This window comes from Cibotium barometz, chromosome 37 (assembly GCF_041138505.1).
Source record: "Cibotium barometz isolate CiBa-2024 chromosome 37, ASM4113850v1, whole genome shotgun sequence".
NCBI lineage: Eukaryota > Viridiplantae > Streptophyta > Polypodiopsida > Cyatheales > Cibotiaceae > Cibotium > Cibotium barometz.
The window spans coordinates 36,132,587-36,157,042 of NC_141082.1; the positions used below are offsets into that span (position 1 = coordinate 36,132,587).

General features: G+C 43.3%; 1 protein-coding gene across 9 annotated transcripts in view; it reads right to left on the reverse strand.

The window, feature by feature from the left end:
- Nucleotides 1-24,456, reverse strand: part of LOC147617231 (uncharacterized) — a 258,130-nt gene that overhangs the window by 116,118 nt on the left and 117,556 nt on the right. For all 9 annotated transcript variants that reach the window (XM_086776855.1, XM_086776859.1, XM_086776858.1 and 6 more), the window contains 3 exons: nt 20,465-20,677; nt 14,112-14,359; nt 13,569-13,860 (listed from right to left, as the gene is read on the reverse strand). In XM_086776855.1, coding sequence (XP_086632981.1) covers nt 13,569-13,860; nt 14,112-14,359; nt 20,465-20,677 — 753 coding nt within the window. The remainder of the gene's footprint in view (nt 1-13,568; nt 13,861-14,111; nt 14,360-20,464; nt 20,678-24,456) is intronic.

A 24,456-nucleotide genomic window follows, 5' to 3' on the forward strand; every position in this document is an offset into this window, starting at 1 on the left:
ACCACGTGCTCAAGGGATGATATCAGTAGTAGACTCAATGCCCAAGTTGGAGCAAACGCAAACCTCAAAGCGAGTCCTCTCACGAAGAAAAACATATACATATATATGTATCAAATCAAATCTTCAGCCGGTAACCTATAGATGGCTCAAAAGTAGCAGAGAAGCACTGTTAGATGCTTTGCTAGGCGTCAAATGGACAAGTCCGGGTGATGGTGCTGAGGAAGCACAGGTGGTACAAGCACTGAGGAGTTGGTGATGACTGTACAGTTTACTATTTAATATAAACAGTGTTTTAACAAAAAAAAAAGCAAATGATTCCGACAACTCTGATGGCTGTTGGCAGCAGTAGTGCAGGCGGCTGACGCTAGCTGCGGTAGCTAGCTGGCAGCACTGCTGCAAGGGGGGCTTGTATAGGCAACGCAAGGGCAAGAATAGGCAGCACAAAGGCTGGCAGCAACGCTACCTGCTGGCTGGCTGGCTAGCTGGCAATGCTGGCAATGCTGGCAACGCTGGTGGCAGCCAACAGCAGCACACAGCTATTATAGGGTGGCATAGATGTCTACTACAGGACAGCGGAGCGCTGACTGGGACAAGCGCAGGCCGACGGCAGAGAACTGAAACAGGTGCAGATGGCTGCGCACAGCAATAACAGCCTTGAGGTGGCGATGAAAGTGATAATGATGATGGAGAAGATGTTCTTCCAACTTCGTTGATAGCTCCAGGTGCTACAAGAAAAGTTCCCACCTTCAACAATGATGAGAAGGGAGAGGTTCAAGCCTTTTTATACTTGTAAGACACCCTGCTTTTTGCCAACCATCATGCTTTTGCTTTGCTTTTCCCTTTTGACGAGCTTTTCTAAGTTCTTTTATGCTTTGCTTTACTAACTTTAGCCTTCAGGACCTTGCTTTTTGGCCCTGGAGTTGCTTTTTGAAAAAGTGGCTTTTAGCTTTTTCAGCCGGCTCTGTCTCCCCTTGCCAGTGATGCACCTAGCTCGTAGTCAACCCAGTTTGACTTTTTGCTATTTCTTGTTTTTTGACCAAGATTGGTGCTTTTTCTTGAAGGCTTCCAAATTATTAAAAGGGCTCAGAAAAAGGCAAGCTGTGTATGTCGTTAAAATGAATCCGGTAGACATAAAATGCAAGGCTAAAGAACCAGAGTGGTTAAGTGAGTATGCAAATGTATTTCCTGAAGAGCTGACTGAGATGCCTCCGTCTCGTGAAGTAGATCATGAGATCGAATTAACCCCCGGAGCTCAGCCGGTAGCCCAGCGTGCATACAAAATGCTAGTCCCTGAAGCCATAGAACTTAAGGAGCAGTTAAGACAACTGTTAGAGCAGGGATTCGTCAAACCCAGTGTCTCACCTTGGGGTGCGCCCGTTCTCTTTCAAAAGAAGAAAGATGGAACGTTAAGACTCTCTATTGACTGCAGAGGACTGAATCAATTAACAATTAAGAATAAGTATCCTATTCCTAGGATTGATGAACTTCTGGATCGGTTAAGTGGTACCCAAATGTTTACAAAGATAGATCTCAAATCCGGGTACTACCAGATCAGAATCAAGGAGCAAGACATCCCAAAGACAACATTCAATACTCGCTATGGGCATTATGAGTTCACAGTCATGCCGTTTGGATTAACTAATGCCCCGGCGACATTCAATCGTCTTATGCAAGATATTCTCAGAGAATACTTGGATGATTTTGTTCTTGTCTTCTTTGATGATATCTAAGTATACTCGCCTAATGTGCCAAAGAGTCAAGGCAGAGAGAGTCAAGATGCCAGGGAAACTGCAGCCTCTAGACATTCCACAGATGAAGTGGAAATGCATCACTATGGACTTTGTCACTCGATTACCTTCAGTGCAATCAGGTTACAACTCCATTTTTGTGATAGTTGACAGGCTAACCAAAGTTGCCCATCTGATTCCAGTGAAAGAAACATACTCTGTAGTGGATGTTGCCAGAGTTTTCCTTAAGGAGATCTTCAGATTGCATGGTTTACCCAGGAGGATAGTAAGTGACCGAGATCCCAAATTCACAACGAAATTCTAGACTGCATTCTTTGAAGTAGTAGGAACTTCCTTGAATCTCAGCACAGCCTACCACCCCGAAACAGATGGCCAGACGGAAAGGGTGAATCAAGTAATTGAAGATATCCTTCGGTCATGCTGTAGCAGGGAACCCAAGAAGTGGTTAAGTCATTTGCATCTGGTCAAATTTGCTTACAATGCTTCTTATCATCGGAGCATTGGGATGAGTCCTGTCAAAGCTTTGTATGGACAAGATTGCCTTACACCGTTGACTTGGTCTGACCCATTGATCAGAGTCAAAATGTCCAGACAAATGCTTGATGACATAGACCAGCAAATGCAATCAATCTGTAAAGATATAAAGGCAGCCCAAGACACACAAAAGCAGTATGCAGATAAAAAGAGATCCGAGAGAGAGTTTAAAGAATCAGATATGGTCTTCATTCGAGTACAACCAAAAAAAAGTTCCTTATCCTTAGGGAAGTACAAGAAGCTCTCTCCCAGATATTGTGGGCCGTATGCTGTCATAAAGAAAGTGGACGATCTAGCCTACAAACTTCTTCTGCCTCCCCATCTCAAGATACATGATGTATTCCATGTCAGTTTGCTTAAAAGTCCGTATCTAGCCCGAATCACGTGCTTGATGATGAACAATTGATCTCTCCGACTCAAGGCCAGATGGTACTCCAACCTGAGGAAATCCTTGACGTTCGGGAGAAGATTCTCAGGAGTAGAGTCCTCAGAGAATTCTTAGTAAAGTGGAAGTTCTTCCCTCTAGAAGACGCACCCTGGGAGAAAGAAGAAGAGTTGGCGAAGGATTACCCTCACTTTGCGAGATGAGGACGTCTCGCATTTTTCAAGTGGGGGAATTTAAGATTCCTCCTCAGCCTGAATATCAAATAAGCCTCTACTTCAATCCCTTGTAATCACTCTATGATTCTAAATACAAGAAAATATCATTTTTCCTTGTTTTACTTAGTGAGATAAAAAATTCTAGAGAGTGGTAAATCAAAATTGAGATATTTTCGGATAAATAAATTCTTCAAATATCAAAAAAATGTTTCCCTGAAACAGAAAATCAAAATAGATTTTCCAAGATGCAATTGGAATTAATTAAAATTGATTCACAAGACCTTAGCTTAAGGGTCCAGATTTTCGAAATTTTTTTTATTTTGGTCAAATTAAGGTTCCTATGGACCAATAAGATTAATCCAAGTGTTGGGACAAGATATATTCAAAGAACAAAAGAAAATACCCAAAAATGAGTAAATGCCCACATAAGACGAAGAGTTGACCAAGTACTAGGTTTATTAGTTAAAAATTATGGTGTATTAATAAAAAAATGAGATATTTTGGAGTAATCATTCATTTTTGACACGTGTAAGAAAAATGGAGACCTTCAAGGAAGCGCCTATTTCACATGCTTGGATGAGTTTAAAACTCAAAAATAATAGGATATTTTTATCTCTCCTCTCTCCTAAATCAAACCAAATCAAAAAGGAAGCCAAACTAGTCCAAAACTTGTCCAAATTCAGTCAAACTCAAGCTGAAAAATTCTAGAATTCAGTTGGACTCAGTTAGTGGCCTCCCTCTCCTATAAATAAACCCTCATTCCTTTGTATTATTATCTGTGAACTAAACTATGCCAGTATTACTCTAAACTAAGCTTAATTTCTATTATCCTCTAAAAATCTCTACAAAATTGAAGAGATTGGAGCTTCTCTCTCTCTTCAATCTTCCTTAGTGACTCCTACGACATACCAAACCAATTGATTGGTTGCAAGCCTCTACAGTGACTAAAGAATCAAGCATTTTAGGAGGTAAACAGTGGATTATGGTCTTTTTTTTATAATTTTTAAATGTTTATTTCTTCTCAACCCCTCTCAAGCTTGAGAAGCTTTAATTTGAATCGCTTTTGAATATTATTGAAATGTTTTAATGTATTGTAATAAAGAAACACATAAATTTTTATTTATGCTTAATTTTATTGGTTTTTAAGCATTTCTCTCTCTCCCCCCAAAGAAAGGTCATTCCTATGACCTATTCTCAATCCAAATGAAGCTTCTCATGAAGCATTTCTCTAATCCAAAAGTAATTTTTATATTTGTCTGATTGGAGGTCAAAATAATAGCTTTTCAATGCTTTTATGATATTTATTTCATAGAGAAATTATGAATCAATCCATAATTGGATAATGATCCAATTAGTGGTCATTCTAATCATACTAATCATATTAAACTTCATTCTCTCAATTAAATTGAGAATTATCAGTAATAGCAGCGGAGCTGTGATAAAATTTCTGTAAAATAAGATTTTAGTTAAATTTATCTTTTTGTATAGATAAATTTTTATGATGAAAGTGGAATTCCCACCATATTGGAATCCAATTAATTCAATGAAGAAAGTATAATTCCTAATGCAAAGGAATTAATGAAGATTTTTATTTAATTTTTAAAAGAAAATATAGTTAAATTTATCTTTTTGTATAGATAAATTTTTATGATGAAAGAGCAATTTCCACCATATTGGAATATAATTAATTAAATGAAGAAAGTGTAATTCCTAGTGCAAAGTAATTAATGGAGATTTTTATTTAAATTTTAAGAGAAAAATTTAATTAAATTTATCTTTTTGCATAGATAAGTTTAAATGATAAAAGAGGAAGTCCTACTATATTGGAATTCAAATATTTAGATGAGAAAAGTGAAATTTTTAGCTTAAAGAAATTAATGATTATTTTTATGTAATTTTTAAGAAGAATTTTAATAGATTTAATTTAGGAAAAAGAGAAATTCCCATGATAATTGGATTGCACTCATTGAAATGAGAAAAAGACGGATTTCAAGTTTATTCAAAAAAATAGGTATTGATATTTTAATTAAAAGATGAATTTCCATGATAATTGAGAAAAGATGGATTTGAATTAAATTCTAATGTCAAAAGATGAATTTCCATCATAATTCTACCTAATGAATTAAGGTTGAGAATTTATTTGGGAAAAAGAAAATCTTGGATAATTGAATTGGTAAAATCACTAAATGGATATTTACCCAAAACAATAGATGTTTAGTAGTTGAAAGTAATCATGGTAGAACTAAACTGAATGAATTTAGTTAGATTACGTGAGGTCGGACAGTAAATCTAATTGTTCTTCTCTCGATCTGAGTCAGACAAAAACTTCGTGACCAATTCCAGTTACTCAATCCAAAGAATAGACCACCGGAACTAATCTAGTTTTTCCCTGACCAATCTCACCAAGAATCTAGTTGGATAAATGGATAAAATAACGGGTAGATTACCCTCATGAGAGATCAAGGATCCTCATTATGAAACTGGGAATTATTGGAAAAAGGGTCTTTGGAACCAATCTCAAAGTGGAATCTCACTTGCATTGGAAACTCTGTTTTTCATTCAAAGGACTGTGTTACGCCAGAATGCTGGAGGAAGCATTTAGCTTATGTTTTTCTAAAGGAGGTTCGTTGGAACAGCTAGCGGGGAGTCGTCAAGGGACGTCGCCCGTGGCAAAGCCTGCCGAGGTCTCGACCAACCTCGGTACGGTTAAAATGGTGCGCTTCCGGTATGATGGGCAAGGGCCGACGAAGCGGTCCCTGAGTGAAGTGCTAGGACACCTAAGGAGGATCCGAAAGGGCTCTGACCAGGCGATGCACGGGCTCACGGTTGCTAGGACACCCAGGCGTACGTCGAGGAAGATATCTAATGGACAAAAAGGAAAAGTTTTTGGAAACAAAAATTTGATACTAGATCTGGTTGGTTGGCCAGCTGGTCTTCAACGGAGAGTTCAAATGATGCATTTTTGTAATACAATGGACTTGGAATTTTGAAAAATGATGATCGGAAATATTATGATTTTATTCAAGGATTGTCTTAAAGCCAGTCGAATCTGTTATAAATGGCAATTTCATATTGGGTGTGTATGTGGTGTGCCTATTTGATTTTCTTATGAATCGCCGGGTAGGAGACCTGGGAACTCTTTTCGTCGGTATCCGGGCAAAAACCCAATCAAATCTTTATAAAGGAATCCCACCAAGCCTAACCCATGGGCTAGATGGGATTAGGCTGGATCGGAGAATTCCTGAGAAACAACTAGATACGATTAGTTACGTTAATCAGTTTAAACCCTGAGAAGACCTTGTTCTATGGGAAGGGATCATCGGCTGTGCCTCGGAGGGACCGCCCCCGGGCTAGCCTCTCGTCCCGGACATCCCCACGGGCGAGGCCCCAAGTGTGCAGGACCCCCGCCCCGCGCGGGAGGCCGACGCCGCTTCCGCCGCCGGGCAAGAGCCCCAGAGCCGGCGCGCAAGGACCTCACAAAACACTTATGGCCATATATATAAGTGAATTTCTCTCATAATACACCATACTCTCCCATTGTGCAATAGAGTCTTGCTCTTGCTTATCCTCTTACTAATCTCTCTCTAATGCATGCTAGTGAGTATGTGAGTGATGTGAGGTGAGAAGAAAGAAAGAAAGAAAGATATATTAACGTCTATGAGAGGCCAAAGTCGGCCTATGAGACAAAAAATAATACAACTGTGTTCTTCCGGTCATCGGAAGAAAAGAAAGAAAAGAAGGCTGTGAATGGCGTGAACATGTACCCTGAGTCTGAATGAAAGCGAGCTAGCCTCTCCTGTGTCTCCATCTGGTGTCTCATTCGGATAGCTGCTATCTCTCGGTGACGGAGTCGGGGTGCTCTATGTCCAGTCTGTCTAGGTCTCCTCCTGGCTCTCAATTCCTCTGCTCTCTGTGCGGTCACCCCACGTGGTACATCAGCTGGCACTGGCATAGCTCTCTGGAAGAAATCTGTGAGCTGGGACTGTCTCCCATCCCTAGTGGGAGCGGGTGTCTGGAGGAGTCTCTCTCGAGAACTATGAAGCTCTAGTAGTTGTCGCTGGTCCGAGGCCTCCATCAACTGATGTAGTGAAGAGTGCTCCTCAAACAATCCTGCATATCTATCTTTGACCCCCTTGTGGGCTCTACATCTACATACAAAGTGATCCTCAGTCTCCACCTCCTCGCGGCACAATCTGCATATCCGCTCAGCTCTGGGAACCCGTGCCGCTCTCCCAGCCTCTATCTCTAGCTGATGTGATGAGACTCATAGCTGTCCAATAGCAACGCGAGAGCTGTGTGGCATGTATACATCCATGTACCGCGGTCGATGTATAAACCCATCCCCTGAGATGCTCATAAAGTGGTCTCTGTAATACAGCATCTTCGGTGGTAGTGGGCTCTCTGGTGCTGTCCATGTCTCTTGTATGTAGTGCTGCCATATGTCCTGTCTCATCACTCTGTTCCTCTCATTGAGAGAGAGGTAACCCCGTGGAGCAGACTAATCATACTGAAAAGGTGGCAACCGCTCAATGTCTATCCCATGATGTGAGAACCACTGTAGCATCTGTGCATACCAAGATCCAGTGTGTCCAGCCTCGACCAACTGTCTAGATGCCTCAGAAGCTCGGCGAGATAATCTCTCCGTGGGCATCTCCCTCATCCTGTATATAAAGTAGATCGTCTCGAACAATGCCTCCACTGCCATAGGTGCTGCAGCAAACTCAGCTCGAACAATGTCGTGCGGGACGGATGGTTTGCTGCGTATCATCCTCGACAGCATCAAGATTTGTGGTCTCTCCAGCTGTACCCATGTGGAGGCTGCAAGCCCTGGTGCCCAAACCGCTTCTCCATACATCAAGGCTGGTGTCACTAATGTATCAAAGAGCCACCCCTTCGTGCGGGGTTCCTGAAAATGTGCCTGATGACACTGATGCTCAAGGCCAGCAAGAGCTGCATACCCCTGGGTCACTGTCTCGGACTGCCTGAGCCATGGAGAAGCGTCCAGCTGAGCTAGTAAATGTGATGCCAAGGTAAACATAAGAGCTCACCACCTCGACCCGCCCTCCAACTAATGTGAGTGTAGTGTGGCTCTTGACTGCGGCGGGTGAGGTGTGGAAGATCATAAGTTATAACCTTGGTTTTCCCAAGGCTCACTGCTATGAGACCCTGCTGTGCGCAGAAGTCATCAAGAGCCACAAGGTGTCTTTGAAGCCCAACTTGCGTGTCGGATACCAAGACGATGTCATCAGCATAAAGCATAACATGGACAGTAATACCTGAGAGCTTAACCCCAGAGTCTCCTCCCTGTGTGATGTAATCGACCTGCGTGATGTAATCGACCACCTCATCAATATAGAGCCCAAAGAGCGTGGGGGAGAGCGGGCACCCCTGCTTCACACCAATGGTGCTAGCAACTCTGTCGGACAAGCCTCCTGGGCATCGGACTCTCCCAAAGACCTGCTCATATAGCCTGTATATGCCCCACATCATGTCTGAAGGTATGCCTAGTGTCTGTAGTCGCCGAAAGAGGCGCTCTCTGGGCACAGTATCAAATGCCTTGCGGAAATCCACAAAGCAACAATAGAGCCGTTCCCTCCGTGCCTTGGCCTGATCAATCAAGTACCTCAATGTAAAAATGTGGTCGATGGTCGAGAAGGCTTGACGGAAGCCTGCCTAGCCTGCTGCTCTAAATCCCCCAACCTCTGCATGAGTGCTCAGCTCTGCCTCCAAAACTGCCCCGTATAGTTTGGCCAATATATGGCCAATCATGATGGTCCTGTACTTTCCGGGGTCTAGTACATCTCCTGCTTTATGGATCGGCACAATAGTGTGCATCGTCCACTCAGCCGGAAACCCCTCTAACAGAGCTCTATTGAAGAGATGAGCAAGAAATGGTGCCAATGTATCAATAGCATAGATGAGATGCTCTCCCTGTAATCCTGTATGATCTGTCGCCCATCCATGTTGGAGACGGCATATGGCCCTCCTAACCATAGGTGGGGTGAAGAAGGTGGAGACTGTGGAGCATGGCTCTGTGGGCTGTGGTATAGGGAGCTATGCAGGCACATCATAAAGTCTCTCTGCATATGTCTGCCAGGTCTGAGGATCGGTAATAGGTGTGGGAGGACGGGGCTCTCTGAGTCTCCTCCAAGCAGCAGTAGCATCTCTGCTCATGAGCATGTGATATGTGTCCCAGTACTGAGCCTCCTCATAAGCTTGCCGCTTATTACGGCGGGTGAGAGTATGCATCCTCCTGCCTGCCTGCCTCTGGGTGATCTCCCCGCGAGCCCTCTGCACACTCGGAGACTGCGGTAAAGGTTTCTGCACTCATCATCATACCATCGGTTCTGGGGCATGCTCCCAAATGTAGGTGACTGTCCTGTCTGTATGTGGTATGGGAAACTCCTCGCAGCTGTGGAGTGCAGTACATGTCAGAGCTGGGAGGTGAGCATAGCCATGGGTGCCAATAGATCTAAGGCAAATAGCTGATCATGAACATGATAGTCGTACACATCGGCTAGGGCCTGAGTGAAGTGGAAAATAGTGCGTGGTGGCTGTATGATGGGTGGGTGGGTCTCCAATAAGCTCCTGAAAGTGAGGGATAGGTATGTATGATCCGCCCCAATGGGGCATGGTGGTACGGTGAAGTGAGAAACCATATCTGCTGCCTCCCGGGATCCCATCACATAGTCCACTGTACTACTGCCACCTCCCACTGGAAAGCAAGTCAACCCACCTGAATCTGGCCACTGAGTCATCCCGTTATAAATAACGAGATGGTGTCCGGTCCCAAGCTCCAACAAATGTTGCCATATCCAGTGCTGTCAGCTCCTCCGTCAGCAGAGATCCGAGTGGTCCTTGTATCCTCTGTAGCTAGCGGCTCTAGTCGTGGTACAACGCGACGGTGTGACAACGCTCGCGGGAGATGCGGTGGAATTGCTTCTCAAGGAGTTGTAGAGCTTGGAGCCCTCAAGAGTTACGAGCTCGGCCATTGGAAAGATCCTCACGACAGATGCAGTTCACCAGGTAATCTCTTGTTAGATGTGTTTCAAGGGGGATTAGGGTGAGCCATAGCATGGCCGCTCTAGGAGGAGAAGGTTTTATATAAGTATGCATGCTCTCATCTCCCCTGTATATGCTCTTATAGCTTATATAAGTATGCATGCTTTCAGCCCCCATGTGCATGATGTGGTCACCCCCATCGTTTACATGTTTTTGTGCCATCCCTTGACCTCCATTCTCTACCCATATGTATGCTAGTATCTCCCCCTTGTGGCATGTGTCTACTTCACCCCCCCTACCCACGCCAGGCCTTCATTGTGCCCCCTACTTCTACGTCTATCCACCTTGATTTTGTGTTGCCACTTCATTCCTTTGGTCCTCACCCCTTTATAAGGACTGCATGGTAGCCACTCCATCATCCCCGATCGAGGTTGCTTCCCCTTGCCTCTTCTCTAAAGCGGACCTCTAGCTCCTAGCATAAATAGTAGCCTCCCTTGCCTCTTCTTTGAAGCAGACCTCTAGCTCCTAGCATATAAATAGTAGCCTCCCTAAGGTACTCCTAGCATATAAATAGTAGCCTCCCTAAGGTACTCTACATTAGTTTGCAAGATTGTGGTGGGTAGCTGCTTAGCACATAGCTATCTTTGTGACTTACTCCAGGCCAACCTTTTGTATCTATGCCTTATGCATCACCTTTTGGTCCAAAAATGATGCCAATTACAGGGACTGTCCCAATGGACAAACATGGGGGAAAACATGTTGAGATGCACACACATGCATCAAAGTCTCGTGACTTCAAAGCCGGAGACAAATCTGTGAAGTTTGACACATATCATGGAGAATATGATGCATCAAAGGCACTTGCTTTTATTGCCCAGTTTGATATTGCTTTCAGTGATGAGGATTTCACTCAGAAATCCATGATCCGGCATGTAAGCATGTTCATGAAAGGCACTGCTGCCCATTGGTGGCTCACGGAGAAGCTCTCACCGAATCCTGTTAGATCATGGAAAGAGTTCAAGGAGAGGTTCTCTACTAAATTCTTGCCTTCCTCTGCCAAACCTGACGAGCCTTTAGACAATCTCACAGACAATGACGATGAGACTCCTGGGGATGGCCACATCTCGGACATAATGCTGGTGTACCCCCAATGGCCAACCACGTGTCAACTTTTAAGCTCCTATGTGCCAGTTGTTGCCACATGAAAAGGGTGATCTTCCACACCTGAAAACTATCCCACAACCACTTCCAAAAATCTGAGAGAAAGTGTGGCAAGAGGCCCTGAGACCACCAATGTCCAGCTGCCACTGGAGTGCCCTTTACCTCTAACATCTGAATCCTGCGGCCTAGTCATGCAGTGTAAGCAAAAAGGGGGTGCCAGGCATCTCCTCATTGTTCTTTGGATCCTACCATGTCCACTCTCCCGGGTCCCACTAGAGACTCGTGAGAGGCTGACCCTCCCACATCCTTAACCGCCAGAGTCTCTCTTTGGCCACGTTGGCCGGTGGAGGGTCTATGTGCCACTCATCTGCATGAAAACCAATCACCCATGTGGATACCGGCCAACATGGCTTCTCCAATAGCCCACATAGCTGTTCATAAACCCATATGGCTACAGCATAAGCCCATAAAGCTGTCCGTAAACCAATATCGTTGAGATACAATACCCCATGACAATAACAAGTGCCCAACGGCTCAAATACATGTACAATTGCTGTAGTAAGTACCCAATGGCTGTCCATATATAACCAATTAAAAAGACAAATGCCCAATGGCTGAAAATCATAATATAATGATCGAATACCCTTGTGTTCACAATTTCTTCATGATGGAAGTCTTCTAAATAGTCCTAAAATCAAGTAGAGAGCTTGCTTCAAGGTTTCTTTGTGATGGAAGCCTTCGAAACAGTCCCCAACAATCAGTGGTATACTTCATGGGCAGCCTTGTGAAGAGAGAAAGAGAGCGGCTAGCATTAGGGCATCCTGTAGCAGTGGTAGAGAGCCATAACCATAGCGTAGAGAACCCTTAACAATAGAGAAAAGTTGCCAAAATGTGTGTCCACACCTCATAATCCCACTTGTCAAAGTAATGCATACACACGTGCCCCAAATGTGTGTCCACCCCACCATAAAGCACATGTCAAATGCATACCCACACACCTTCCCAATAGTGTGCAAAATATCCAAAATTTCCACCCTCGTAAGTAATTTGTTTCACAACACATAAAAGGTTGGGTACCCAGCTTATAATATATATGAAGCCTTTTAAATAGGAGGTGGGCATTCTATAACTTGTCCACCCACACCATAAGGGAGCGTGAACCACCATAAAAAAGCATGTTTCAGTGCGGAATCCTTCCCCAAGTCTTGGGGACCTACCATGCATGCTTGGAAGTCCAATGTCGCACCATAATCTGATTTTGGGTGCCTAGTTCTTGTGTTGGATAATCCCCCATTCTCAAAGCTTGTACTTCCAAGTATCTAGATGCCCTCTCTTAATCAAGCTGCCTAATCACTAATATAGAGAAACTCTAATGCAAATCTACACCTCAAATACCATAATAAGGATTAAGTTCACTGTGAACTGCTAACTATCACTGTCAACTGCGAACTAGCACTGTCAATGTTGTGAACAGCTAACTAGCACTGTAAACTGCGAACTAGCACTGTCAAATGGTAACTAGCACTGTGAACTGCTAACTAGCCGTGTTACCAATTGCAGGAAGGAGAGTTGATTCAAGGTGGAAAACTGGATTAAGCTAGGATTAACACTCACACCCACACTAAGTGTTGATAAATAACCACTATGCATAATGAGATTAACCACAATGAATGAGACCTAACACAATGGTTAACTCATAAAGACAAGAAAGGATAGTTTCAACTAAAGATCACACAGAATTATATCAACCAAAGCAAGTTACACCACATAGTACTCTCTACTTACACTCTGGTAAGTGAGCTAACTGAATTTATACGCCTCCATGAGCTAGGCGCCTAGACACTTTGCTCTCCACCTTTCCTAAATCTTCTCCAGCTCTCCTACACAATAGGGAGGTGCCTTGATCAGTGGAGATTCATGCCACCTAGGAGTGCCACCCAACCCTTGATGCATCACCAAGCTTTCTTGGGGCTCCAATATCAATAATAGGCCAAGGTCCACAGTCCCTCGAGGATGCCCGCACGGCGCAGGCATGATCAAAGACAGTATTTCATGCTTTCTCACAATGCCTATGGCCTAGTGCTTCCCTCTCTCTTCAATTGGAAGCACATTAACTTCCAATGAGATTGTGGCTGGCACTATTGGGCCATGTTCACGACTACCATTTATGTTCTGGCCACAAGATTGCGATTGCAGTGGCACTGATTTTGGGATAGACATATTAAGCAAGAAAAGAAAAAGGAGGGATATGTGGGGGAGGGAGGAGCTATGTTGGTGCGCATAGTGTCATGTCAGATCACCCTGATGAAGGTGCCCTCCTGCTGAACATAACAAAACTTGTTTGTTGGATGTAGCTTTGCATCTAGCAACAGAAGAATTCAGCTTTTGAAATGATAAAATCGGGGAAAATGGTAAAATATTAATCCAAAAGTTTATAGCAGATTCAACAAATCTAAATAATTTTCACTTTAAAAAACAAAAAGAAAAACTACCTCGGTAAAAAGCCTTTAGTGTGTATTTTACCTGGAAAACCTGCATGGCACAAACACTAGCTGCAAGTCGAGTTAGACTTTGCCTACCACTCCCACCCACCCCGACTAATAGCATATGTCCACCCGGCTGTTTCAAAACTCTGCAAATTCTGGAAACATGCTCAACAGCAAAAAGAAAGATGGCAAGGTTCATTGGCCTTTTACTGACTCCATTGTAGTCTCTAAGATAGTTTTCCATCAGTGTTAAAAGACTTGGAACATTGAGAATCTCATCATAAGTGCGGGCCTCGATGTCTTCATTTGTGTAGTCTCCAAAGAAGCACCTAGTCACAGTCAAAGCCCAGCCAAATTGGAAAAAAGAAGGCATTTGTTGACATTATTCGTTGAGGTAATGTTTTGGGGCTTTACACATAAATCCACCCATCCATTTTCTGTCAGAAATTTGACAATGATAGGGTTGAAAAGGTGGACTTGTTGGACAGGCACTACAGCCCATCCATCCAAGAGTTCCACTGCCACCTTTTTGAGCATGTAAAGACCCCTGAAATTTGAAAATTTAAGAGTTAACTCATACCTCCTCATTTCAGTCTGTCCAATAGTGGTTGTCAAATCAGATAGCAGGTGAGAAAACAACTTCTCGAAGTCTTGATGAAAGTGGTTTTTGGTGAGTTTTCCAAGAAATCTAAGTAACCAATTCCGGTCTTCGTCATCCACAAGACGATCATAGAAAACTCTCAATACTTCATGAGTCCATAGCCTAATAAATTGCTTTGACCCTTCAGGACCTTGAGCCACTGTTGAAGGCTGTTGTAGCATCATGCCCTGATAAGATTGATGACACGGTTGTGTTATCGGGACACACAGGGATGTGTGTAGGCAACGGAAAAAACTTTTATATCACATTGTTCAGCTGACACATTTCAGATACAAGAGAAAGGAAAAAAAAAATGCAACATGATCTATTCTGCAACTTTGTGCCGCCACAAAGCCTTTACAGGTGATAAGCCCATTAATATAACTGAAGGTGGCAGAGCAGGAGGTGATATGGGCTTGTAGGTACTATACGAGCAGGTCATGGGCCAAGTGCTAAGCCTACATGGGTTATCAAAGAAATATAGGCGTAATTAACTTTCCAGTTAAATCTTGGGTTATCATATCTATATTGCACTGAGGTGAGACAGTGCTGATCTTTGAGACTCTTTGGCATGCATGTCAATGAACTAGGTCACTTCATTGACAAGCTAGGAGGAGAGGTCTCTATAGAAGAGAAGACGATGGCTCCAATCCAGACTAAGCAATTGCACATTTTTAACACAATCCATACTCCCCTTCACCTCTCCTCCGCCACCCCTCCCTCGTCACCTTTCCTCCTCCTTCGTGATTACTTTGCCTCAGTCCCCACCTTTTCTTTCTCTTTACCCGCCTCTGCGCCCGCCATTGCCTCCCTCGCCTCCTCCCTGCACAGCCCGCCAGGCTGTGACCCGTCCCCTCCTGCGTTCCTCTGTCACACTTCCTCCTCCTCCTTCCGGGCGCCACCTTTCCCCCCTTTCAATTCCGCGCTTCTGCCCCTTCATACGCTGGTCAAGTGCTTTTAGCTTTCTGGTAATTTCCCTTGTGGCAAAATTCGGCAACTTCTAGTCTTGACCCCCCAGGACTCAATGGCAGCCGCTCCGTCATCACGAGGCAAGCACCAGACAAGGAGCTTCTGACACAGCCATCTTGAGGTTCTTGAATGCCTCCAAAGCTCGTGGAGTCATTCGGATCCACTGCCTTCTAGTCTTGACACCCTTAAGCAAATCTGTAAGATCCGTCGAGAAGTCAGAGAACCTATCAATCTAGGTGGAATATGCTTGGCATATCTCCACAAAGGATCGGATATCATATGTTTGGTTTTTTTTTTTAAGCCCTTCGTGGTTGTATCTAGCCCTCTGTGGCTGTTCTTTCTCATTAGGATCTTTTTCCATGGAAAAAAAAAGGATCAGATATCGTATGCAGTTTTTGGTATCTCCCAATTGACTATCTAGGCCACCTTGGCCAGATCAAGTCAAATGCCCTCAACACTAATTATGTATCCAAGATAGTGAACCTCGAACAGATAAAATTCTGACTTCTTCTCATTGACATAGAGCTCGTTGCTTTCCATCAACTTCAAAACTTTCTCCACATCAATGTCATGTTGCTAAACCATAGCTGAAAATACCAGTATGTCATCCAAAAATATGAACATTTACTTGCCAATCAAGTCCGTGAATATCCGCATCATCATGCGGTTGAATGTGGTTGGGTTGTTCGTCAAGCCAAACAACATGACCACAAATTCATAGTGAGCCCATTCCGTACGAAAGGTTGTCTTGGGGATGTCCCCGTTGACAATCCTAATGTAGTGGTACCCACTCTTCAAATCTAGTTTTAAGAATGTAATCTATTCGAGGCATCGGGACTTACCCTTGATAGTCAGCTTATTAAATGCACGATAATCAACACACAATTGGAAAGAATCATGTTTTTTCTTGACGAATACGATTGGGGCTACAAATGGCGATCCACTAGAGCGTATGAAAGCTAGATTGCAACAATTCTTGGAGTTGGCGGTCCAACTCCGATTCCATTGCCCTGGACATGCAGTATGGAAACTTTCGGGGGATCCGAGCCTGGGTGGAGGTCTATCTTGTGGTCCTCCGGTCTAGATGGGGGGGAGCTAGGGAGGGAGATTGTCCCGAAGAAAATCCTTTTCGAACTTTTCATGGAGAGCCTGGTACTTCTCAGAAGCACTCGCCACCGTCTGGGCAGCCAAGATATAAACCATTGCACATTGTGTGCCTTTCCGTATTTCTCATTTAGCATGCAAGTGGCTTAAGAGAGGAAAGTTCGGGATTCCTAGTCTTTGGGGCTTTGGACACATTCCAAGTAATCTGGCAAATGTGCTTGTCCCAATTAATGTTTCGCTGGAAATTGGGAAACCATTGAATTTTCAAAATTATGTCTGCTTCTACAAGAGGAGCAAGCATAAAGTCTCGCACAAACTCTATGCCCTGAATCACCAGCTTGGCACCTTGAGCTTCAAACTCGATGCTCGTTGTCACGCCTATGCTAAATCCCTCAACCTTCTTGTCTACCGAAGTCAGCAGAAACCGGGCTCACCGAGCAGCCTATTCCGTGACCACATCCTCCATGTTGCCCCCGCGCTGTCAAACAAGAGGAAGACTCTCTGGCCACCTATGTAGCCAAAAGTCTTGGGCAGTTCGTTGGGCTCTTACTACAATCCCTAGAAGTGTGTCCTTTTGTGTAACAAAATAAACACCTATCCTCCTTCTTGTATTGAGTTGTCTCGTCTTGACTCAGTTTCCCACCTGTCTTGCCTGCTTGAGCTTTCTGGTTTGGAGTAAGCTTGGGTGCATTAGTCGAGTTCTTGCAGCTAGAGGCTCCTGCGCTCTGTCCTAGGGAAGACCCCGTCTGGTTCTGGCTTGTTCTCCCTGAAGCCGGTGTCTTGGGAGTGAAAGCTGAGAAGCCTTAGGCTTTCCGCCATTGTACTTCATCTTAGCAGTTTGCTCAAGCGAGAGTGCAGCTTCGAAGGTCGCTGGCCAAAACATACACACTTCCCACTGGATTTGCATGTCAAGGCCCTAAAGGAATTGCACTCTCTTGTCCTTGTCAAAAATTGCTTATTGCAAACATAAGTTCGAAATTTTGTTGGCAAACTGTAGGACTAGTCGCATGTTTTGACGCACCTCCCTCAACCCGTCTTAGACCGCTCCAAGTAATGGGGGCGGTAGAAACCGCCGCTTAAGATGGAGGACAAACTCATCCCAAACATAAGCTACCATACCTAATCTAGTGTGGGCATGAGCCCACTAGCCACCATAAAATGGCCACGCTTTCTAAATACCAACTAGCCAAGATTACTCTGTCAGTATCATTTTTTCTAACAGCAACAAAATAAGCTTCAAATTGATGCAACCAGGAATAAAGAGTTGTGGGGTCGAGGACGGCCCTAGTGGAGGATAGCCTGAGTTTAGGATAGCCCTGATGTTGAGGACATCCAAAAATGAGGATGGTATGAATTTGAGGACATCCCAAGTTCTGGATGTCCGAAGTGGAGGATATCCCAATTTAAGGAAGGCCCGAAGGTGAGGACGTCCCAAGTTGAGGAAGGCCCGAAGGTGAGGACGTCCCAAGTTGAGGATGTCCGAAGTGGAGGACATCCCAAGTTGAGGATGGCCCGAAGTTGAGGACATCCCGAGTTGAGGATGTCTTGGAGATGGGGACGGCCCAAGTTAAGGAAGGCTGGAGGACCAAACAAGTTGAGGATGGCCCGAAGCTGAGGATGTCCAAAGGGGAGGATGGCCCGAGGTTGAGGATGTCCAAAGGGGAGGATGGCCCGAAGCTGAGGATGTCCAAAGGGGAGGATGGCCCGAGGTTGAGGACGTCCGAAGTTGAGGAAGGCCCAAAGCTGAGGACGTCCGATGTGGAGGATGGCCTGAGGTTGACGACATCCGAAGTTGAGGATGTCCAAGGTTAAGGACATCCCCAGGAGAAGGTGTTTAGGCGGATGTTGTTGAACTTGACTCACATAGATAACAAGAGCTTTACTGATCCAGTCAAGCTATTCATGGACCACTAAGCATAGAACCTCACTAAATGCTAATGATGAACGCCTAAACCAAGAATGATTATCAAAACGAGCATTAACACTTTAAGCATAACCCAAGTGAGATTAGACAATGGCAAGAGCACAATACACAAACAACCACATAATGTATGATCACAAAGCAAGGTACATCACATAGCATGCTCTCACACTCACATAGTGTGTGCCCATGAGTATTATAGGCACATTGGATCTAGGTGCCTTCTTCCCCCAAATCTCTCCACCTCCCTTACAATCTTTCCACCTCCCTAGATGCTACGGGAGAAGCTTAAATCACTGATGATGTATGGAAGGATTCACGCTTAGACCTTAGGTTAATATTTGTAGCCCCACAAAGTAATATTAGCCGCATGGGTGGACCGTTAGAGCTTAGGCTAATATTTGTACCCTGACAAAGTAATATTAACAACCACAAAGTTCCACTAAAACTAAGGTATGGATGCTACATCATCCTACCTCCAATACTCTCTCTTTATCAAGCATCAATACCACGCAGGGTGTGCCTGACTCAAGTACTCACACAAAGTAAGTGCCCACTAGCTACAAAGAATGTTTACATCACATAGAAAACTATAAAGCTCTTTTACAAGGAATAATCAAGATCGATAATATTTGCTACTTGTTTGTTGTTGGAATCCTTGGCTTGCTCCTTGTCCTTCACTTCCTCCTCGTCCTTCTTCTTCTTCTTGAAGCAACTCTTCATTATACGTCCTTCCTTCTTACAGTGGTAGCAAGTCCTGAGGAGCCTCTTCTTTTTCTTCTCCTTTTTGTCTTTAGCAACAAATGCCTTATCACCTAAAGATTATTTTGACCGATTGTTTGTCTCTTGCCTTGTCTCTTCTAGAATAAAAGAAGAGGCTACTGATGAAAGAGTAAGATTTGTTTGATTTGCTATGGCTGAAACACGAGACTCATAGGTGGAGGGCATACTAGCCAACAAGATAAACATTGCTTTCTCCTCATCAATGTTATCTCTTGCACCACTAAGTGGGCACAGTTTCTTGGGCCACTTGCCTTGCAAATCTCTCATCTCCGTATCTCTATAGTTCCAGTTCCAGCTCCCTTCACTGATCATTGGACTCCCAATTCCTGCCAGAGATGGAAGATTTGCAGCAATATTGCAGCGTGGCATATTTGAAGAGTTCCATGTAGTAAGACTATTGAGCGTACCCTAACTCCGCCAGCAAAGTCCATCCGGAGCATCTGGCTTGATATCATTCATACCCTCCATGGACAGTGGGGGAAGCTTCAGGGTGGCTCCGACCACATGCGGAAGCACCACGAGGCCTTCTTGACGATTTGGCGTCACGGTCCTTTTCTCACTAACGGTGGTGGTGAGTCAACTTGGCATTATAGACCACCTCTATGATGGTCCCCACCCCCCTCCCACACACTCACACGTTGTATGAGGCATCTTTCTCCTCCTAGAGCGGCCAGTCGGGAAAGAAGAGCATCCTTCCCCCTTTTTTCAGTTCGTTCGGTAACTAAAAGACGGATCTTTTTCCCGGGGGAAATAAAAAACCTCATAGCACGGACGTTGGCAGGCAGGGAACGCGCTTAGGCAAAAGCGCTACACGCAGCAACAGCCTTCCCAGGACAGAAAAAGGAAATCGAAAGCAAGCAATGAAATTGGAGAGAAGGCTGGCTGGACCGCGGAGGGGGGGGGGGGGGGGGGATTCTTCAGCCCATTGATTCCAGGTTATAACACCAGCAAATGGCAAAACACAGGCTAAAATTTATGTTGCTCGCTGCCACTAAATTAGATTAACAGGTGGAAAAATCTCTGCTTGCTTTCACCAGAAGTGTCTTTAGAGAGTATCCTTTCTAAAAGGAACCCAGTCGTATGGATTCTGGAAAACATATCGGTCAAGGACATTTATCTCAAGAAGGACAGAAAGCTCATGGGCGTCAATTGCCCATTTCAGAACCTCAACACTGGTCTATTCATACTTAATAGAAGTCTCCTTTCTGCCAAAAAAAAAAAACAACAATATGAAAAGTCATTCATTGCAGCAGATGCGCATCCTCGATGACATAGGCACAGTGCAACAACTGCCAACAATATTGTAACCCTTGTGATTATGCAAAGAACCCTGTTTTCCATGGTCAAATACAGCAAACCAAGATCAGAAATCACTTTCGCTCATCATGTTGGTGAGTCCAATGACTGACAATGAGGAAAACAACTTATATCTTCAAAAAGGTTCTTAGCAAACAGCAGTCGAAGATGCATGTAGTCTGTATGTTACTTGACTCTAGTTATTGTTACAGAAACTTACTTGAATAACTTTTGCATAGTCTCTAAGATTGAAAGTATAATGTGATTTATTTGGTGTTGGAAGAAGATGATCTTTAGCTTCATTGAATACATCCATTGTGGCAGCAATGACACGTGGTACCAGAATTGTAACATCATGCGGAAAAGAATATCTAGTACAAAGGTGCCACCTTAGTATCGTGGAGAATATTAAGCAAAGTGAATCTTCACCAACCTGAAAAGAATAGATTTCATTTAGTAATAGTGCCATACGTTTTTCTAAATGTTATACACATGTTTTTTTTTTTTTGTAAAAACCACTATTTTTATTAGGTCAAATGTAGAGAGAGAGACCCCCTCAAAGCAACAGAGGTCTCACTGATGTGGAAAACTAAAAACAATGGAAAAACAAATCCATATGCGACTGATCTAACAGTTGTAGCTAATAGCAATCATGCAGAGATTGTCACAATGATTGATGGAAATACTTATACTTGTCAATCGAGGTGGACTGAAAACCAGTCAATTATGAGCAAACCAAACTATCCACAGAGCCCAAAATCACGTCCATTGGAAAACTGAAGTCATCTATGTAAATCTCTACTCATATCTGTCAAATATCCAAAAATGCTGACAGAAACATGCACCTAGAAATCTGGCATTCAAGCATCTAGATAAATGATGCACAAAATCTTGTGTGTCAAGGCAGCGCCATAACAAGCGATGAATGGTCTCATTCAAGCAAGAACATCTTGGATAATGAGCAGAAGCAATCTCTCTTTTTGCCAAAATGCTACCAAGGGGAAGTACTCCTGCAATGCATCGCCAAAAGAAGACTCTCTGTTTGAGAGGTAAATTGCTTTTCCATAGCCTCTGCAAAGTTTTTTTTCCACCATATCACTGTCTTATTCATATTCCATAGCATATTTCCATGCTCTGAAAACCATGGTGGTGGTATAATCAATGGTAGATCCTTGCAACTGTGAATGGCAATAAGGAAATTTCACAGTAACAAAAGTCTCCTCTCTATGGAATATCCAATCTTCCAGCCTATCTTGGCCAAGGTCCAATACACCATTCTAAAAGGGTTGTAATTGTGTTTGGATTTTCGGCCATGTAGGCCTATAATGCATACCTAAACCCCATCTTCGTTGAGCCTATGTGGAAGATACAACACATCCCTCGGGGGATATGAATCTTGCATAGGTGCAGAACAGTGTCATTGGGCTAAACAATCTATCCCGGCCATTAAATGCTATGCCAATCCATCTCCTTCAACGGCGGTAATTTTGATTTTTTGAAATTTATGAGCACGCCTGCTGCCTCTCCAAAGAGCTCAAGAGCTTGCATAAGTACTTTAAGATCATTTGTTGTATTCTTAGGGAAAAAAAAAAAATCATACGCACATAAGCTTGAGAAACCAAAGCACACCCATTTGGTAATTGCAACCCATGTAACTCCCCAATATTAGTGAGTTTCTCCATGTAGAACAACAAAGGATGAGTACAATAAAGCACTTAAGGGGCATCCTGTCTAACACATTTTCCTAGTACCCATTCAGAGGACAAATTTCCCAGTACCCATGTGACTGCCCAGTATTAGTGAGTTTATCCATGTAGGGAAGCAAAGGAAAGTGGCGATTACATACAATAAAGCACTTAAGGGGCATCCTTGTCTAACAAATTTCCCAAATACCCATTGAGAGGACAGTCCTTTGCCCAAAATACAGCATGCCATACTGTCTTCATAAAGCCAGTAAATAACATTCGACAGTTTTTGCCCAAACCCAAGCTTTGACATGACTGCAACAATGTAATCCCATTGAAGAGTGTCAAATGTTTTGCTACATCAACTTGCAATAATAAGAGATCCTGCTCTATATATTTTGCATATTCTATCCACACATAGACATAATCGATATTATGAGTGATCTATCATCTGGGAACAAAGCCATACTGTGCAAGATGGAGGCCTCTATTCAAAATCTTTTTTAGTATATCAATGAGCATTTTTGTGATCATTTTATAGATTATTCGCATCAAAGTAATGGGTCGCCAAAAATTAGATAAATTTTGACATAGCTATTTTTTGGGCACAACTTTGACGAGCCCCTCTTGCCAAGAGGATGACATAACTCCTTGCAACCATGATTGATTGACCATAAGCAACAGGGGCTACTCAAGTATTTCCCAAAATTGGAAAAAGAATTCAACAGTCAAACCATCCCAACCTGGAGATTTCCGTCGGCCTAAAGATTTAACAACACCACATTGAGCTCTAGAGCTGAAAAAGGAAGTTCCAAGGTCTCTTGCTTCTTGTGCATCCATATTTGACACCACCTCAAAGAGGAGGTCAAGACAAGCACTAGAGATACTAGATGTCAACGAGACGTGTGAAGCAAAAGAATGCCAAAAAAAAAAAGCAATGCATTCTTGTTCTAATTGCATAAGATTTTGCATCCATTCACACCAGTTCATGAAATGCATTGCTTTTGCCATGTTGAATGCAAACTTTTGAAAAAAGCTTTGGAGGAACAACCCTTGTCCAGCAGGAGTTTTTGTTGTTATCCAATTTGCCATTTTTGCAGCTTTCGTTAATCATTTTTATCCAGTTCATGTCAAGCATAATTCAATTGCATTTCTTCATGGAACAACAAAAACAAATATGGCTAAGGTCTTCAAGAACTTGCAGTTGATTTTTCAGCCCAGTGATTTGTTATCTTTTTTCCCCTAAGTACCATTTTTCATAATATGTTATTACCCCTTGTATTCGCATTGCAAAATGATGCCAAGCAATGTCTATGTCCTCATACATTTCAGCTTTTAGAGCAGCACACACCATTTCCTGAAACAAAGGGTGAATGAGATAACTATTACTCACCATAGAAAGTCGTTTGGTGGGCAATTATATATCATCAATGGGAGCACCCAAATAAAGACCCAACCATAAGGGAGCATGATCCGAGAGTCCCAGGGAATAGTCAACCAACAGACGGCATGCATGAGGATCAACATTTAAAATATACCAACGATCCAAACAAGCACGATAATCAATAAGGGCATTGTAATAGAATGTAAACCCTTTTACATCCGGGCAAGTTTCTCTATTGCATCCAGACGACATAATGCATTTTTCCATGAGATCCTCTCAACCGCAATCATGTGACAGCAACCACAAGTATTGTCCTCTCGTGATGGTAAATTATTAAAATCACCAAATAAAAAAGTATTAGTCATCCATGAATACTGCATAAGTTTTTGCCAAAGCAAGGCACGGCGAGCACATTTGTAGTATGTACATATTTCTGCTACCATGAGTGCCCAAGGTTGTTCTTGTGCAAGGAATGTATGTAGCAACGTTGCTTTTCTTGCCAATATATGATAATGAATATTAAGAATGTTCCGTTCACCATGTATTTTGGGCAAACAAACTCTCTCATATCTTAGTAGTCTCTTTACGATGCTTTGGTTTCCACGGTACTTCTATTGTCTATGACACCAAACCATCAATCCGAATCTTTGACCATATCATAAGCGGCAAGAAAATCTGAATGTATGCCATAAGAATAGCTTGGACAATTCGAAGCCGCACATGAAGAGGCCAAGTAGATAATTGCCAGTAATCTAGTTTTGCTTGCACTTTTTGAATGACCCGTTCAGTGGCATCCCAGTAGGACACATTCCATCCTAATGGATATCCCAAGTGCCGAACATTGTCAGTGGGTGGAAGAAAACTGTCCCGGCCATAATATGTTGTGCCAATCCGCTTCCTTCAAGGGAAACAATTTTGATTTCCTTCAAAGATAAAGTCATTGACACTGGAGAACTGCATGGGTTGCAGTTGCCAAAGGGTCGTGCTTTGGTAGCTCAAGCTTATGCTAATGACTAATTGATCTTCCCTAAAAATACAACGCATATCCTCAATGTACTTATGCAAGCTCTTTAACTTTTTGGTGAGCTACAACGCTTTTCATAAATTTCAGGAAATCTGAATTGTTGCCCTTGCAAGAAGCAA